Genomic DNA, 17,993 nt, shown 5'->3' with positions numbered 1-17,993 from the left:
GCTGCATCCATGTTGCTGCAAAGGACATAATTTCACTCTTTTTTTATGGGTGTAGGTGTACCACATGTTCCTTATCCAATTCACTGTTGCTGGCCACCTAAGTTGATTCCACGTCTGTGCTATTGTGAATAGTGCTGCAATAAACATGCAAGCGCAAGTGTCTTTTTGGTATAACAATTTATTTTGACTACATGGTTTGATCTATAGCATAACCACATTCATTTTATAATAGGTCTTCACTTTAATAATTACATATTACAGTACTTGTGAGCCCAGTATACAAAAGATAAGCTCCAGACCCCTCAGGATACTGTAAAGTTCACAAATACAATGATGAGAACATCTAGATTACTTCATGACCCCCTCACACCCCCAAAGCAGGAAGCAAACAGCCCAACTGAGATAACAAAGAATACTCCGCATCAAGATGGGACCAAATACTCTAATGAACCCACACCCAGTTAGCCTCAGGGAATTTTAAATTTTTGATCTGAAAAAGACAAGGATCTCAATCCTGAGTTCCCCTTTTCCTTCATTATAGGAAACAAATATTTCATAGATATGCCTGCTATGTATATAGGGAATACAACACAGAAAATAAACTTTTGCTACATGCTTCACCACAATGAGAACCACATCATGCACCAATTAATCAAAATACAATGGATTTGCTTTGATGTTCTGGTTCCTTATTAGCAAGGTTACAGTAACCAAGAAGGAATTACACACAACATAGTTTAATACCAGCTTGAGAAAGCAATGTAACAAAAGTAATTCTATTTTTCTAAACATCATTATGTCTGGTTACTGTATATATAATGAGGATATATTTCCATGCTCCAACAGATGGCCCAGAGAAAGTACCATCGATCTGTAACAACGTAACAACTATATTAAACAAAAGATCCTTTATTTAAAAATGCCTTTATATATCGGATTCAATTTGGGTTAACAGCACTGCTGATTTATTGTCTTCTATATTTTTGCAAAAGTAGCTAATGAATAGCTTTTAAATGTACATATTTGCAGACAGCCTGAATATATGCTTTCAGTTTTGTCTGTTCTTTATTCTCTCCCTGTACACTCCAACATCCCTGAGAGCAGAAAAGTCATGTGAACAGAAAATACAACCAATATTTACTAAATTGAACTGAGCTCCCTTAGGGGATAGACAAGGATACCAATTTCTGATGTAAAAGGAAAAATAAAGAGGAAACTATGCTTAGGAAAAAATATTTACTGATATATGATTCTTTCAATACGATATATTTAGCAGCTATTGTTTACAAAGCACATTATTAGCTGAAGCCCCACCCTCAACAAACTTTTGTATGAGAAAAAAGAAAACATCACCGTATATACACAAATCATTATGTATAAAACAAACTGGGCCATGATTGTTGAAACAGTACTTGAGAGTCCAGTATGCAAAAGATAAAGCCCAGACCATCTGGGTATCATCTGGGGCTTTGATAAGCCGCAGATCATCATTTGTATCATCTTTGTAAGAATACTACAAATCACTTGCTACTTGAATTCCCCTTCATAGCTTCTAATGGGAGGGAGCAAAAAAGCTTTAATAGGGGAGCTGATATCTGAAGCTAAATCTTGAATAAGTAGACTGTGAATATGCAGAAACCAACCAGAAAAACTCAGGATTTGAGTTATAAGAGATCTGGGTTCAAACAGAGGCTTAATGATTACATTAACTTCTCTAATCCTTGTTCACCCCATCTAAAAAAAAGGGCATCATAATATTGCAGGACCACCCTAAAAACTGTAACATACATGAGGTGATTAGCATAGTTCTGGGAAAATTGTATACACTCAATATTTTGTAGCTATTATTACTTCCGAGCCTAGAAAAAAAAAAAAAAAAACGAATTTGAAGATAATCCCCATCTTGACACTTAAGAATTTAGCTGGAGTCATTTAATCTTAGGGCTCATTCTGCTCATCTAAAAAAAAAATGGGAATAATATCTCTCAAAAACCTACTGGGAGATTCATATCGATAATGATATCATATAGATCATTATATTGAAAAGTGTTACCATTTATTAGTCTTCCCTCCAATAAAGCATGCTAGTATGGATAAAAGAGTAACATTTTAGCCAAAGGAGGTTGATGAAAGGGAAGAAATTTAATGAAGACAAAGTAAGCAGCATGTGGATCTTCTGCTGCAAGAGTATGATTTGCTGCATTCAAACATTCCAAGACAGCTTAACATCTACATACAGTAGTATGTTCCCGGTCTTCCCAGTGCAGGTTAGAAGACAGACAGAAGAATGGGTGGGGTTTGCACATTGGTCTCAAAGTCAGGACAGACCTGGGAACTACGTTCCAAATCAGTTATGACCACATTTCCTGGGTTAGAAAACACCTTCTCCTATCTCGTTCCTCAAAGTGCCCAATCCCAATCCCAAAATTATTATTTTGGGTCCCAGGAACTTCCTCAAACAATACTGATAAAAAGGTCACTTTACCTCTAACAGTCATTAACCTAAAATAAGCCATCTACCAAGATCTTGTTCCTCCAGACCACTTGGCATGGTTAGCTGTTTTTTCTAAAATAAACACTTCCTTTCAAGAGCAAGATGTCAAAAAAATACCCAAAAAACATAAAGTTAAGGGAACTAGGGTGTTTTTACTATTCCTATTGTACGCGAAAGCTACATTTTGGCTGGGCGCAGTGGGTCACGCCTGCAATCCCAGCGCTTTGGGAGGCAGAGGCAGGTGGATCACTGGAAGTCACGAGTTTGAGACCAGCCTGGCCAACATAGTGAAACCCTGTCTCTATTAAAAAAAAATACAACAAATTAGCTGGGAATGGTGGCACACACCTGCAGTCCCAGCTACTTGGGAGGCTGAGGCAGGAGAATTGCTTGAACCCAGGAGGTTGAGGTTGCAGTGAGCTGAGATCGCACCACTGCACTCCAGCGTGGGTGACAGAGTGAAACTCCACCTCAAAAAAAAAAAAAGGCTACATTTTGAGGAAAAAGGGGAATTAATTACACTGCTTGGTCACATATTTTTATATTAATATACCTCAAGGCATTATTAATTTTTCATCCCTTCAGCAAGAAAGTCTATATGATTTTGCTGGCAGACATCTTTCCAAAACTCAATCCATTTTGGAGTCAACTGTGCTGCTTTTATGGCACCCTAATTGCAAAGAACTGCCAGTGTTAATTTAAGGTAGCCCTCCCAGAGCTGTGGATTCTAGAAGTACTTTTAGCTATTCAAAAGCCTCCAATTCTATTAAGACACTGTTTGCCATAATAGAAAGATGTGGAAAAAAAATTTAACAGATTTAGTCTCCATACTGGAGTCAGGCTAATACTTGCCTTGACTCCAGTATTACCATCCCATGAACTCTGATGGACACTTCAATGTCTTGGGCAGCTGCAGACAGTGAATAAGTCACTTTAAAGAACCCAATGAGGCCAGGCGCCATGGCTCATGCCTGTAATTCCAGCACTTTGGGAAGCCAAGGTGGACGGATCACAAAGTCAAGAGATAGAGACCATCCTGGCCAACATGGTGAAACCCCGTCTACTAAAAATACAAAAATTAGCTGGGCGTGTGGTGGTGTACATCTGTACTCCCAGCCACTCAGGAGGCTGAGGCAGGAGAATCGCTTGAACCCGGGAGGCGGAATTTGCAGTGAGCCAAGATCGCGCCACACTTCAGCCTGGTGACAGAGCGAGACTCTGTCTCAAAAAAAAAAAAAAAAAACCCAATGAAAAGTTACAAAATCTCTAAATCACAGGGGGAAAGTCAATCTAAAAGGATATCTTTTAGACACTCTCTACTATATCCTAAAAAGGCCAGAACAATTCCTCTTTTCTGTCTTTTTAAAGAGAGAAAGAAGGGCAAGCTCCCAGAATCTTAGACCTGAAAAGGTCCTAGGAAACTATCTAGTCCAACATCTTTGTCTTACGGGTAGAAAAAAGTAAGTGCAAAGAAGATGAATGTTTGAACCTAGGCTCTAAGAAGTTGTGGCGTCAGAGTTCTGGCCCAATCCAATGCTACCTCTATCCCACCAAATTTTGCCTTTCTTTGGATTAACAGCTCACCCAAATCACTATCCAATTCCTCCCTCTATAAGCCACTCTGCTATCCCACACCTATGGATCAAGTACTATATAATGTCTAATGAGAATATAAAGCTACAATTTAAATATATCTCAGGTTATCCTAATTCCTGTGAATAAGGTAGGATTTGTTATCACTCTGTATATAGGAGCACTTTCTAGATTTCCTTTGTCAGGTTTACAAACTTGTTATAATCAAGGGTATGTTTTTCTATGCTTCAGCTTTCTAAGACAAAGATGAAGAGTCACATATCTAAATATAATCCATTTGTTGTAGAAATAAGCTAGTATTCACTACTATTTTAACTTCCCTGGAAGTTGTCAAGTTCACTACACATAAAACATTAAAGAATCTTAAGGGAAAAAAAGGTCCTTGATTTTTAAAAGTTAAAAAACCAATTATGCGAACAAAGTACCTTTCTGTCAAACTCTCAAAGTACTTTCCAACTACAACTTCTTTTTTAAAAATGCATCCTTTTCTAGGTCATGAACAGTAACAATGCTGCCAACCTAAAGGTGGAGCAAACAGGTTATGCAAGATCATAAACCAAACCAATTTAGAAATAGAGCCCAGAAGCCCAAGGTCAGTGAGCCTTCCTCTCTACTACAAACATCCTTTTCTAGAATCCTCGATTAGCGGACTGATCTCTTCATATATAAATAAAAGCTGCTAAAGTATGTGCCTTTAAACTTCTCAGGGCTTTAAGCCAAATGAAAGGGGCTAAGAAGGAAAGTAGACAAAATTTTTAAATAATTTGTGGCCTTGATCCTAAGATCTTTTCCTATCTTCTTTTTTATATTAGCTTTGTAGAATAGGAAGCACATAAAGCACTTGTACTATGAGTCCTTCAGCTAAGAACAGCTTGGAGAGTGATATTTTTAAGTAGTCACCTCTTAGCAAGATTTCTTCTAAGAAATACTCTAAACCTTTCAAAGTGACACCAAGAGGCCAACAGTGGCTTTGAAGGAAAAAAAATGTAACAAGAGTCAACCAGCACTAATTTTCAACTACTAGAAATCAATTACTTTGAATGGAACCAATTCTATTTGAATTCTAAAGACTCCATACATTCTTTACATAACTAGCATTTACCCTAATGACTCACATAGATGCACACGCGCATAGGTGCCCACACAGCCACAAAGAAACCAAATAACTGAAACGAAGATATGGTGCCTAGCTTAAAAGTCATGCAATTTACTTCTAGTGTTTATATGGGTAAATACTGGTTTGTTTTTTGTCTTTTTTTTTTTTTTTTTTTTTGAGACGGAGTCTCACTCACTCTGTTGCCCAGGCTGGAGTACAGTGGCACTATCTGGGCTCAGTGCAACCTCCACCACCTGGGTTCAAGTGATTCTCCTGCCTCAGTCTCCCAAGTAGCTGGGACTACAGGCGCACACCATCACGCCCAGCTAATTTTTGTATTTTTAGTAGAGATGGGATTTCACTATGTTGACCAGGCTGGTCTCAAACTCCTGACCTCAGGTGATCTGCCCACCTCGGTCTCCCAAAGTGCTGGCATTCCAGGCGTGAGCCACCACGCCCGGCCAGTAAATACTGTATTTATACACACTCCCTCTCAGAGATGTTTTATTGCTAAAAAGGAAGAAAATTTAATGAAGTTAATTAGAAGCTGTTCTTTTTTATTATAAAAGCTTATTTTCCACCGGGCACGGTAGCTCACGCCTGTAATCCTAGCACTTTGGGAGGCCGAGGCAGGCGACTGCCTGAGCTCAGGAGTTCAAGACCAGCCTGGGCAACACAGTGAAACCCTGTTTCTACTAAAATACAAAAATAAAATTAGCCGGGCATGGCGGCATGCACCTGTAGTCCAAGCTACTTGGGAGGCTAAGGCAGGAGAACTGCTTGAACCCAGGAGGCGGAGGTTACAGTGAGCCGAGATTGTGCCACTTCACTCTAGCCTGGGTGACAGAGTGAGACTCAGTCTCTTAAAAAAAAAAAAGAAAAGGAAAAAAAGCTTATTTTCATTTTTTCTTTTGTGCTGTTCTCCCGTTGCTGCAAAAAAAATTATCTTAATCTGTACCTATCCAAAGCCTAACTAAACTAGAAGATGCTTTTTAAGGAATATCTCTCCTCCTCCACTGAAGTCTAACTAGTCCTGTCAATAATGATCCTGCCTTCTCTGAACTCCAACCATACATAGAAAAAAATTTACTCTTTCTGTTTATATGTATATTCATTCTTTCCTTAACTAGCTAAAGAAAGAACTCCTTGAATACAGAAACCTCACTCCACACTTAGGAAATGTTTTACCTCTCAATTATTTTACAAACATTAACTTCATTTACCCTAATTAAGGGCACATGCCTTGCAGTGGGAGGAAGCCAGGGAAGAATCCTATCACTTACTAGATGTGTTACCTCTGGCAAATTATTTCGTCTCTCTTGGCCTTTTTCCTTATCCGGATAATAGAACTGTCCTCATAGAGTTATTAATCAGATAATGCATAAAAGCCCCTTAGCATCTACCTATGGTTGATAAATGGTAGTTGTTACTGTTACTTGTGAATAGTGGGGAAAGGAAGAAGAATGACACAGCATTACTGATGGAATATACTGTTTTGTTATTAACATATGCCTATATTCATGCCCAAGGAATTATATACATATACCACACACACACACACAAAAAAAAGGCGTTTCTGGAAGAAGAAAAAAATGATAAAAAAAGAATTGAACACTGTCAACTTGTCATTTAAATAAACTTTACCCTCTACTGAAATTGTTTGCTAATCAATTAAAATTAAGCATTCAGTGATTATAAACTGTTGCTCACAAAACAATAATAGGGCATTATTCTTATCTTGTATCATTAATTTTTTAAAAATAAAAACAGGCTGGACACAGTGGCTCATGCCTGTAATCTCAACACTTTGGGAGGCCAAGGCAGAAGGATCACTTGAGCCCAAGATTAGTCTGGACAACATAGTGAGACTCTGTCTCTATTTTTATAAAAAATTCAAAAAAGAAAGAAAAACACCTGGAATTGGATTTTTGGTGGAATACACCAGCTTAGAATTATAGGAGTAAGAAAGACAATAAATATAGTTTCTCTTTCTATACTTAATATCCAACAAATATGTTAACTTTCTGTTCAAATCTGCTCCAAAAACTTAGTGACAAAGACTTTTAGACTTTCTAAACCATACAGGGTTTATTGATTTGCATTGTGTCAGTGACATTAGGCAGGCACAGGAAACACAAGGACATCTCCCAATCATCTCCTAAAGCTCTAGGAGGAAAACAGACCAAAAATGCATGAACTCAAGATGATAGGACACTGGACTCTGTGGCCACAAGAAGATTCAGAAAGTTGGAAACAAAATCTTGTAACAAAGAAATTATGGATCTCAGTTTAAACATCAACAATTTTTAACTGTTCACTGCCTAACCACAAAGGCAATCAAGGAGTATTTGCTTCAAACTCAGAAGAGTAATTATCCTAATTTTGACCTCAGAACCTAGCACAGTGCCTGGGGATCAAATATTTGCTGAATCAAAGAACAAATGTATCTAATAAATGGTATAAATGAGGACCCTAGAATAAAGTAATTCTCCCTCTTGTGAAATATTAAAATCGATGTAGGAGCTATCAAATATTAGATACACAAAAAATGAAATGGAAGAGAAAATCTAACGTTACTTTCCAGAACAAGAGAGCCACAACAAATGTCACTTGTGGGCCTGTGGTATTTTAAGTAGTTAATTCAAACTGTATATTCTACCTTTGTCATCAATACATGCTTATTGTCACAGCTACAATAGCCAGCAGTTGGCTACATGTTAGATATCTATACTCCCCTTCCTTTTTAAGACTTACAGCAACCCTCTCTATTGATGTAATGGATAAAAGTAAATTTTGTTTCTGCAAATTTTAAACATTACAGTCAAAGCAAAATTCTTATTTCTGAATTTCCTGTAATGGATGACTGGCTCAGGTCTCTACCTTCTGTAATTCCTCCACTAGAAACCTAACAACTTCCCTTTCACAATGGAGCTCTGAACAACTTCCTCAAAAAAGGCACTACTCTAAAAATAGGTTACTGACATTTTCTGATTAGCAGCCAATCTAAGACTCCCTTTGCCATTGGCGGGGGGGTGGGTTGGGGGAAAACCTAGCCACTGGAAAATGAAGTAAAGGTTGGCCTTTTATTTAATGCATATAAAATTAAAATACTTCTTAAACTTTTAATGTCTCAATTTATAGCTAACATTAATATTCAATAATTTGTGCTCACATTTTGGCTACTTTGTTTTGAAGACATTAGGTTATGGTTAACATTCTTCTTTTAATGACATAGTTTTGGCAAAATTCTCCAGCATCCCGTTCCTATCATGAGAATGGCAACAAGGAAAAGCAAGCACATATTTCTGGAGACTAGATTTGGACACATTTGATGAAAGACAACTCCAACCTTCCCTTAAAAACAGACCCACTTTTCTGACACACCAGTTCACTTACCTCTCCCATCGCTCTTCCCTCCAGAGCAAGTGCTTGAAAATCATGATTCAGTTCATCCATGGAACGCACCTATTGTTTAGAATAGAGAAGGAAAAATCTTCAAGTCAGCATCTTGAATTTTACATACACATTACACACAATTGAAAATTTATTCTATGTTTACTTTCAGACATTGGCAAAGACAATAGCAATGATCAAGTGACTAAGAGATTAAACATCCACTTACCTTTAACCATCAGGGTTCAGCAATGACCCCTACTTTCTCCCCTCCCATTCCCTTATATTTGCAAAACATGAAAAACACAAAATCCAAATGAATGAAAAAGCAAATTCCATCATGAGAATTATGTTAGCTATTTTTCATACTTTTTAATTTAATAAGACCAACATTCTGAAGAGCAATGATGCCTTCAAGATGACTATGTGACCTAATGAGTCAAAAGATCATGGCTCCTCCCCAGTTGTGAACAGTTAAGTTAAATTAGGGAGTGCATTTGATTCAATCCACTATTTCTCTTTGGTAAACCTCAGGAAAGGGGGATGCAAACCCTATAATGAAGTATCCCAATATCTCTCCATATTGGGAGATCCCTGGGGGCTCCCCAAACCTAACCAGGGGGAGAAAATAACATGTCACAAGAATCCCTCCAAACCTTACTCATTGTTAAATGTAATCCTACCTACAGCATAACAATCTCTTTAGGCTTCAATTTACCTATCTCCAAAGCCATTCCTACAAGGTAATAACATCAAGGATGATGTGTGAAATAGATTATTCAAAACAGTTATAATTCAACTAGTTTACTGGTCTTCTTCGTTATGAGCAGCAAGCATGTCTCTGCTGTCTGAGGCTAGAGTCACCACCTACCCCTGGGCAAGGGATTCAAGAGTACATTCCTTTGTTTATTAAAGACGTAGGCTCCCAGCCTGGGGAACATGGCAAAATTCCCCTCTCTACAAAAAATATAAAAATTAGTTGGGCTGTGGTGGCACACACCCAGATACTCAGGAGGGTGAGGTGGGAGGATCACGTAAGCCCAGGAGCTAGAGGCTGCAGTGACCCGTGATCACACCACTGGACTCCAATCTAGGTAACAGAGGGAGATCCTTTTTCAAAAAAAAAAAAAAAAAAAAAAGGCTGGGCGCAGTGGCTCAAGCCTGTAACCCCAGCACTTTGGGAGGGCGAGGCAGGAGGATCACTTGAGATCAGGAGTTCGAGACCAGCCTGGCCAACATGGTGAAACCCTGTTATCTACTAAAAATACAAAAATTAGCCGGGCATGGTGGCAGGCGCCTGTAATCTCAGGAGGTTGAGGTGGGAGAATCACTTGAACCCGGGAGGCAGAGGTTGCGGTGAGCCAAGATCGTGCCATTGCACTCCAGCCTGGGTGACAGAGCGAGATTCTGTCTCAAAAAAAAAAAAAAAAAAAAAAAAAAAAAAAAAGATGTAGGCTTTGCTCTTCTGCCTACATGAAAAACAATGTTGACTACCTGAAGCAGGAGTCTCTCAAACTCCTTCCTCTGATCTCCACTACCTTCCAATGTCTGTTTACAATTTCTACCACTGGATAAACGTATTGAGGGTCAAGTTAGGGCCAAGCAATGAGAGAAAAGAGTATGGAGAACATGAGCCAGAATACAATTAAGAGAATCAGTTTAAGAATTTTATTTGAGGCAAGATCACTAAAGCCCAGGAGTTCAAGACCAGCCTGGGCAATGTAGTAGAGTACCCTGTCTCTACAAACAAAAATTTAAAAAATAAAAATAAAAATAAAATAGCTGGGCACGGTGATGCACGCCTATGGTCCCAGCTACTCCGGAGGCTGAGGTGGGAAGATAGCCTGCACCCGGGCAGTCGAGGCTGCAGTCAGCACGCCACTACACTCTAGCCTGGGTGAGAGTGAGACAGTCTCCGGAAAAAAAAAAAGGATTTAATAACATGCTGCCTAGCTGCCTATACATTATATCACCTAAGAATCTTAACTGTCAGAACTAACACTGCAAAAAGATACAGTTGCATTATTGTTTTCAATCACATATTTTAAAAACCCACAGCCAATACTATGCTACAAATGAGACACACCGTATCACTAAGATACAAAAGATTGGGAATGCTCACTAAAAATTGAAATTTATAAAACTCAAAGTAAGAGTAAAGTTCAGTTAGTTACATGAGCACAAAGAGACAGACAAGGCTTATAATATTGTGGTGTTTTAAAAAGGCCCTGAAATAGGAGCTATGATCATTTTACATGGTGTTTACATTATTAGATGAGCACAATAAATAGACTCATAAACTGTATATAATAAAAATAAAGGAGGGTAGGGAGGATGAAGACAGGATGTTAGCTAGGAACTCTACACATGTTATATGAAATGATAAACCTTTAGGCCAGCATTAACATTGACAAAGCATGGAAATCAAATGCACAAAGCTCTGTATCTAGCTCTTTCTGTGGAATCTAATTATACATTTAAATAGAGCTAGACATTTCTTGGAAATCCAAAAATCTACAAATACAGTTTCAACCAGAAATATTAAAAATTCTATTTATATGTCCCAAGGAAACTAAGTAGGAGGAGTAAGAAAAAAAGTATGCACTGTGTATATTTATGTAGCCATCACAACAACCTCACAGTGATTATTCCCATTTTAGAGATTAGGAAACTGATCCTCCGAGAAATGCCTTCTCCAACCATTGTTAGGTAGGGGAAAGCATAGGAGGAAACTAAGGCTCAGAGCACTTACATGGCACTGCCAGGATCTTAATCCAAGTCTTCCCATTTAAAGTTCAAGGCCCTTTCTGTACCACCAAGCTGCCCCCTTGCAGTCAAAGGAAGTTTCCACCTCCAATATTCTATTATTTTACTACATAAAACTGCTGTCAGTCTCTGCTGTGGGCTTCGATGAATGTGCTCTCTTGGTCTTGCCTTTGCTTTTCACTATCTCTTCCCCTACCTTCAAAACTTGCTCATCCTGCCCTTGTAGCATTTTCCATTCCTTTCTACACTACCTTCCTGCCACCATTCTCTTTCACCATCTATTTACACTCTTTTGGATATGTGCACTCTCGCTCCCTGCCTCCCCTGGCCCTCTCTCTCTCTCTCTGGTTTCTTCTCTCCCTCTCTTTTTCTCTCTACTCACCCTCCCCACCTCCCTCTTTCAGGGTATCTCCCGCTGCCTCATTTATATAAGAACCACACTCTTTCCCTATCCCTGTATACCACCCTCCTGCCCTACCTCTTACAGTCAATTGTTGAGAAAGGAGGCTCAATTTCTAAGAGTTTTGCTAGTGCAGAAACTACATTTTAAACCATTCACCCACGTTGACTACGTGAGATAAACCAAGTCATTCTCTCACAAAAGTTTTTAACTATTTGGGAACTTATTTATTCATACTGGGAGCTGTATTTTGTACAGTCACTGCCACAGGGCAGACTCTCCAGACAAAATTCTTCCTAGGAAACAAAACTAATACTCAGAAAAAGATGCTCAAGAATCAAGAGAAATCAAAAAATGAAGGCACTGTAAGAAATATTTGTAAGAAATATTTTAGAAGTGAGAAGTATTTTCCATGATAAAGGAGAAAAGCTAGCTGTCAATTATAATCAGAGTAAATGCTCCCATCAAGGTAGAATAAGCCTTTCAAGTTCCTTCTACACTTCCCTTTTCTCTAGCAATCTATTTGAGTCTCAGGTTAATGTTTTGTTTTGTTTTTTGAGACTCCTGCTCTGTTGCCCAGGCTGGAGTGCAGTGGCGTGATCTTTTTAAAAAAAAAAAGGTTTTTAATCAAATAGATAAACCTGGAACTACATTACCACATTTTGGAAAATGAAAAATTAAAAGTATCACTTTACAAATCTTTTGGCATGTGCCTGTAGTCCCAGCTACTCATGAGGCTAAAGCAGGAGGACTGCTTGAGCCTCGGAGATGGAGGCTGCAATGAGCCAAGGTAACGCCACTACACTCCAGCCTGGGCCATAGAGGGAGACCCTGTTTCAAAAATAAAATAAAGTGGGCCAGGCGTGGTGACTCACACCTGTAATCCTAGCACTTTGGGAGGCTAAGGCGGGCAGATCACCTGAGGTCAGGAGTTCAAGACCAGCCAGGCCAACATGGCAAAACTCCGTCTCTACTAAAAATACAAAAATTAGCTGGGCGTGATGGCGCATGCCTGTAGTCTCAGCCACTCGGGAGGCCGAGGCAGGAGAATCGCTTGAATCCTGTCTCTAAAAAAAAATACAAAAAAAGAAAAAAAAAACATTATTTTCCTTGACTATAGTGTAGGCTGGCAGAAATAAAAGGTGGAAATCTAAATACAGGGCTAGGAAGAGAATTAGGAGACCATATTGGTTATCGAGCCAAGAAATAAAGGAAGTTTAGAAGACGACCTTACTGATTTTTTTTTTTTTTTTTTTTTGAGATGGAGTCTGGCTGTTGCCCAGGCTGGAGTGCAGTGGTGCGATCTCACCTCACCGCAACCTCCACCTTCCAGGCTCAAGTGATCCTCCCACCTCAGCCTCCTGAGCAGCTGAGACTATAGGTATGTGCCACCACATCCAGCTAATTTTCATATTTTTTGAAGAAGACGAGGTTTTACCATGTTGCCCAGGCAGGTCTCGAAGCCCTAAGCCCAAGTGATCCATCCAGCATGGCCTCCTAAAGTGCTGGGCTTACAGGTGTTAGCCACCACGCCCAGCCCATTTTATTTTTTTGAGACAGGGTCTGGCTCTGTTACCTAGGCTGGAATGCAGTGGCGCAATCACAGCTCACTACAGCCTCAAACTCCCACCTCAGCCTCTCGAGTAGCCAGGACTAGAGACACACACCACCACACCCAGCTAATTGTTTTTAATTTTTTTGTAGAGACAAGGTTTCACTATGTCATCTAGGCTGGTTTTGAATTCCTGACCTCAAGCAATCCTCCCGCCTTCTAAAGTGCTGGGATTACAGGTATTAGCCACCGCACCCAGCCATGGAAAATAAATTCAAACAGACTTGGGCACAAAGGAATTCTGAATTGTAAGAAGTTAATGATCCAAATAGAAATTCAATTATTTGAATAATTACAATTTATCCATTTTTCAAGCAGGTATTATTGAACATTGAATCTTAAAAAGCAGAATAAAGCAAACATTATGTTAAACCATGCATTCTGGAATAAAATCACTAAAAACGACACAGGTTTTGCTAGCATTCTGGTTCAGTTCTTGTACTTGCTTTGCTGGCATTCTTGTCCTGAACTGCTCAGTGTGTCTTTACAATGAACATCCCTTTACTGGAGCCGATTTGACTAGTTGTCTGTTGCCTGATAAGAGAAACCAAACTCAGTTACAACAGAGTATCACTGAGTTGGGGAGTTCATTAAATCACACTGAAAATTTCCATATTAAAACAAATGTACAGGCTCACACCTGCAATCACAGAACTTTGGGAGGCTGAGGTGGACAGTTTCACTCGAGGTCAGCAGTTCAAGACCAGCATGGCCCACACGGTGAAATCCCGTCTCTACCAAAAATACAAAAATTACCCAGGTGTGGTGGCTAATTGACGTATAAGCAAAAGGTAGCAGTCAACATAGAGAAAAGAAATGTGCTGAAAGAAGCAGAGACAAGGGACTACAGTGCCCTTTAAAAAAACAGAAAGCCTCCAAGTATTCAGGAAGCCCACGTATATATTTCTTGCTCTGAGGTTCAGAGAGTCCTTAGTGTTCTTTCATTAAATCCCCTGAATTTTTGTTAACTAGAGTAGATTTCCATACTTTAATAATAAAACTGCCTTTGCTAGATTATTTCCTCATAAAGATAGGCTCTTCATCTCCACACCTACTTTTGTTCTCAAGGATTTTTTGCATACAGAAACCTAGATCATGATGGTTCCATTTCACTAAAAGAGATCAGAACAATATAATCAGAATCGTTGATGCCAGGAACCATTATGGAAAGGAAATACCAGTGAGAAAATGGCAGGCAAAGAGGAGAAACTTGAGCAATGAGAAAAGGAAAGAGAATATAAGAATTAATCTAATTTGAATTTAATCAACAAAGGGAAAAAAACCTAGTAAATCTGTTCTACAGCATCTTCTGCACACGATATATCTGTATTAATAACAACTATTACTAAGACTTACTTTGTGTCTGGTCCTGATCCCATAAATACTTTATACACTTTATCATCTCTTTTAATAGTCATAACTACACAGGAGGCTGAGGTAAGGGGGTCCCTTGAGCCTGCGACCAGCCTGGGCAACATGAGAAAATCCTGTCTCTATTAAAAATATGAAAATCAGCCACGCATGATGGCACATGCCTGTAATCCCAGCTACTTGGGAGGCTGAGGCACAAGAATCACTTGAGCCCAAGAGACGGAGGTTGCAGTGAGCCGAGACTGCACCACTGCACTCCAACCTGGGTGACAAAACAAGTCTGTCTCAAAAGAAAAAAAAAAAGTCATAACTACCCTGAAAACACAGATAATATTATTCCCATTTTGGAAGCAAAGCAAGAAGTTGGTGGGGCGCAGTGGCTCACACCTATAATCCCAGCACTTTCGGAGGCCGAGGCGGGCGGATCACCTGAGGTCAGGAGGTCGAGACCAGCCTGACCAACATGGAGAAACACCGTCTCTACTAAAAATACAAAATTAGGCCGGGCATGGTGGCATGCACCTGTAATCCCAGCTACTCAGGAGGCTGAGGCAGGAGAATTGCTTGAACCTGGGAGGCAGAGGTTGCAGTAAACCGAGATAGCGCCATTGCACTCCTGCCTGGGCAACAAGAGTGAAACTCCATCTCAAATAAAAAAAAAAAAAAAAGAATAGCAAGAAGTTATTACAGCCCTTAAACAAAATATAGATAAATCATTCTTTCCTAATTACTGGAGGAGAAAAAAACCAAAAAACCTCTTTTGGTATAAATGGCTGCAAAACCTATTGCATGATGTTATGAATGAATGTTCATATCATTTATTAACTGTCAATAACAACAACACTAAACACCAGGCACTGGCGCTGCGAAACAGACGTTATTCCATTTTATATACGAGGAAACCAAGGTTTACAGAAATTACTTGTCCAAAATCATGTAACTGATAAAGATCCGAAACAGAATTCAAACTCGTTTGTTTTTTTTTTTTTAGTCTCACTCTGTTGCCCAGGCTGAAGTGCAGTGGCACTATCTCAGCTCACTGCAACCTCTGCCTCCCGAGTTCAAGCAATTCTCCTACCTCAGCCTCCCGAGTAGCTGGGACTACGGGTGCGTGGCACTGCACCTGGCTAATTTTTTTGTATTTTTTAGTAGAGATGGGGTTTCACCATGTTGGCCAGGCTGGTCTTGAACTCTGACCTCATGATCCGCCTGCCTCGGCCTCCCAAAGTGCTGGGATTACAGGTGTGAGCCACCATGCCCGGCCCAAATTCAGCTCTTTATGCCTTTTACCACTTGTTCCTATTGTCATCAAAGGCAAGAGCAGACCAGACAGGGTGGCTCACACCTCTACATGGCCAGTACTTTCGAGGCCAAGGCAGGAGGATCACTTGAGGCGAGGCCAGGAGTTCAAGATCAGCCTGGGCAGCACAGCAGACTCTCATCTCTACAAAAAATATGTTCAGGCAAACATCCTGCTCCCCAGTCAGGGCACTTGGCTAAAAATGGGATTGGACAGCAGGGGAGGCAGGGATTCGGAGTGCTCTGAGGCCTCACGCTCTCCATTGGGGAGCCGCTTAGTGTTCTGTTTTGAAGAATGCTATGAAGTTCCTGGCTATACATGAGGACACGTTTAGGTCTTTGGAGCCACACTCAGAGTACACGAAGGGTAGGAAAAACCACACGAGGCAAAGAACTTACATCAAGACCAGGCCTAAAATACATTAATGTGGGTGGTTCAGCACAAGGGCAGTTGTATGATAGCTATAATGAAGAAGAGTATGACTGTCCCATTTCAGATGAAGATAAGAGTAATTGATGAGTCAGATAACCATATGAGAGAAGGTAAAGATACTGCTGATTACCATGGTTGTGGTTTCTTCCCTGAACACTGGCTTCAGATAGTTTTTTGTGCTGAGAACAGATACCAACCAGTGTATTGTACATAAGACTTAAACAAGGGGTTAAGGTCAGAAGAAACTAAAAGACAATACTCAGTATGAGATTTCTCACTCTTTATGAAGCCACAATATCCTACAAGGAAAAACCAGGCATCAACTATTCAGCAATAAACCAGAAGAGCTAGAAAATAATATAGATCAGATCTTGAAATAAATTGAAAAGTGGGTCAAAGATCGTAACACTTGGATTATAAGACTTTACAATCACTCCTGTTGATACTTCTCTGCTGACGTGACAGAAACTGTCCAAGTATCGGTGACGCTTCATTAAAATTATTTTCCAAGACTAGCAGGTGGACAGTGAAAAGGTTTATTAAGTCTGGGTATCTACTTCCCCATGAGAAAGCTAAAGATCTAAAATATAATGAATTTAGGCTGGGTGCAATGGCTCATGCCTCCCAGCACTTGGGAGGCCAAGGCGGGCGGATCACTTGAGGTCAGGAGTTTGAGACCAGCCTGGCCAACATGGTGAAACCCTGCCTCTACTAAAAATACAAAAAATTAGCTGGGCGTGGTGGCGGGCACCTGTATTCCCAGCTACTCAGCAGGCTGAGGCAGGAAAACTGCTTGAACCAAGGAAGCGGCCAAGATTGCACCACTGCACTCCAGCCCGGGCGACAAAGCACGATTCAGTCTCAAAAAAAGAAAGAAGGAATATAAGATTATTCAGGATTTAAAATAAAAATTGGCATCATTTAGGGCCAGGCGTGGTGGCTCACACCTGTAATCCCAGCACTTTGGGAGGCCAAGGTGGGCAGATCACGAGGTCAGGAGATCATCTGGCTAACACAGTCAGGAGGTCAGCAGACCATCCTGGCTAACACGGTGAAACCCCGTCTCTACTAAAAAATACAAAAAAATTAGCCAGGCGTGGTGGCAGGGGCCTGTAGTCCCAGCTACTTGGGAGGCTGAGGCAGGAGAATGGTGTGAACTCGGGAGGCGGAAGTTGCAGTGAGCCGAGATTTCGCCACTGCACTCCAGCCTCGGAAATAGAGTGAGACTCCATCTCAAAAAAAAAAAAAAAACCCTGGCATCATTTAATACTTCAACTGCTAAAGAATAAATAAATATGGCCAAATGGGTGGATATCTTTTATTACAGAAGAAAATGCAGATGATCTTTAAAGCTAAAGGTTAAAAAAAAAAAAGAGAGAGAGAAATATGTTCAGAGGAGAACTATCAGCTACCAGGCATGCCTACAGTGTTAGTCTCCATGAACTGAGGGGGTAGAAATTATTTAAACAAGGGGGAAAAACTTTAACCTGCGATTACTTCTCTAGTTGATTTGCTCTCCCTTTGCGATGGACTAGG

The 17,993-nt window shown here is 40.0% G+C and overlaps 1 protein-coding gene across 38 annotated transcripts in view; it reads right to left on the bottom strand.

Moving 5' to 3' along the window:
• Positions 1-17,993, bottom strand: part of PUM1 (pumilio RNA binding family member 1) — a 136,452-nt gene that overhangs the window by 90,779 nt on the left and 27,680 nt on the right. For all 38 annotated transcript variants that reach the window (XM_034959785.3, XM_034959853.3, XM_034959855.3 and 35 more), the window contains exon 3: positions 8,580-8,648. In XM_034959785.3, the coding sequence (XP_034815676.1) occupies positions 8,580-8,648 (69 nt within the window). The remainder of the gene's footprint in view (positions 1-8,579; positions 8,649-17,993) is intronic.

Source organism: Pan paniscus, chromosome 1, assembly GCF_029289425.2.
Source record: "Pan paniscus chromosome 1, NHGRI_mPanPan1-v2.0_pri, whole genome shotgun sequence".
Taxonomy (NCBI): domain Eukaryota; kingdom Metazoa; phylum Chordata; class Mammalia; order Primates; family Hominidae; genus Pan; species Pan paniscus.
Note: the sequence above shows the minus strand (reverse complement) of the source record. Positions and strands in the feature narration are given on the sequence as shown.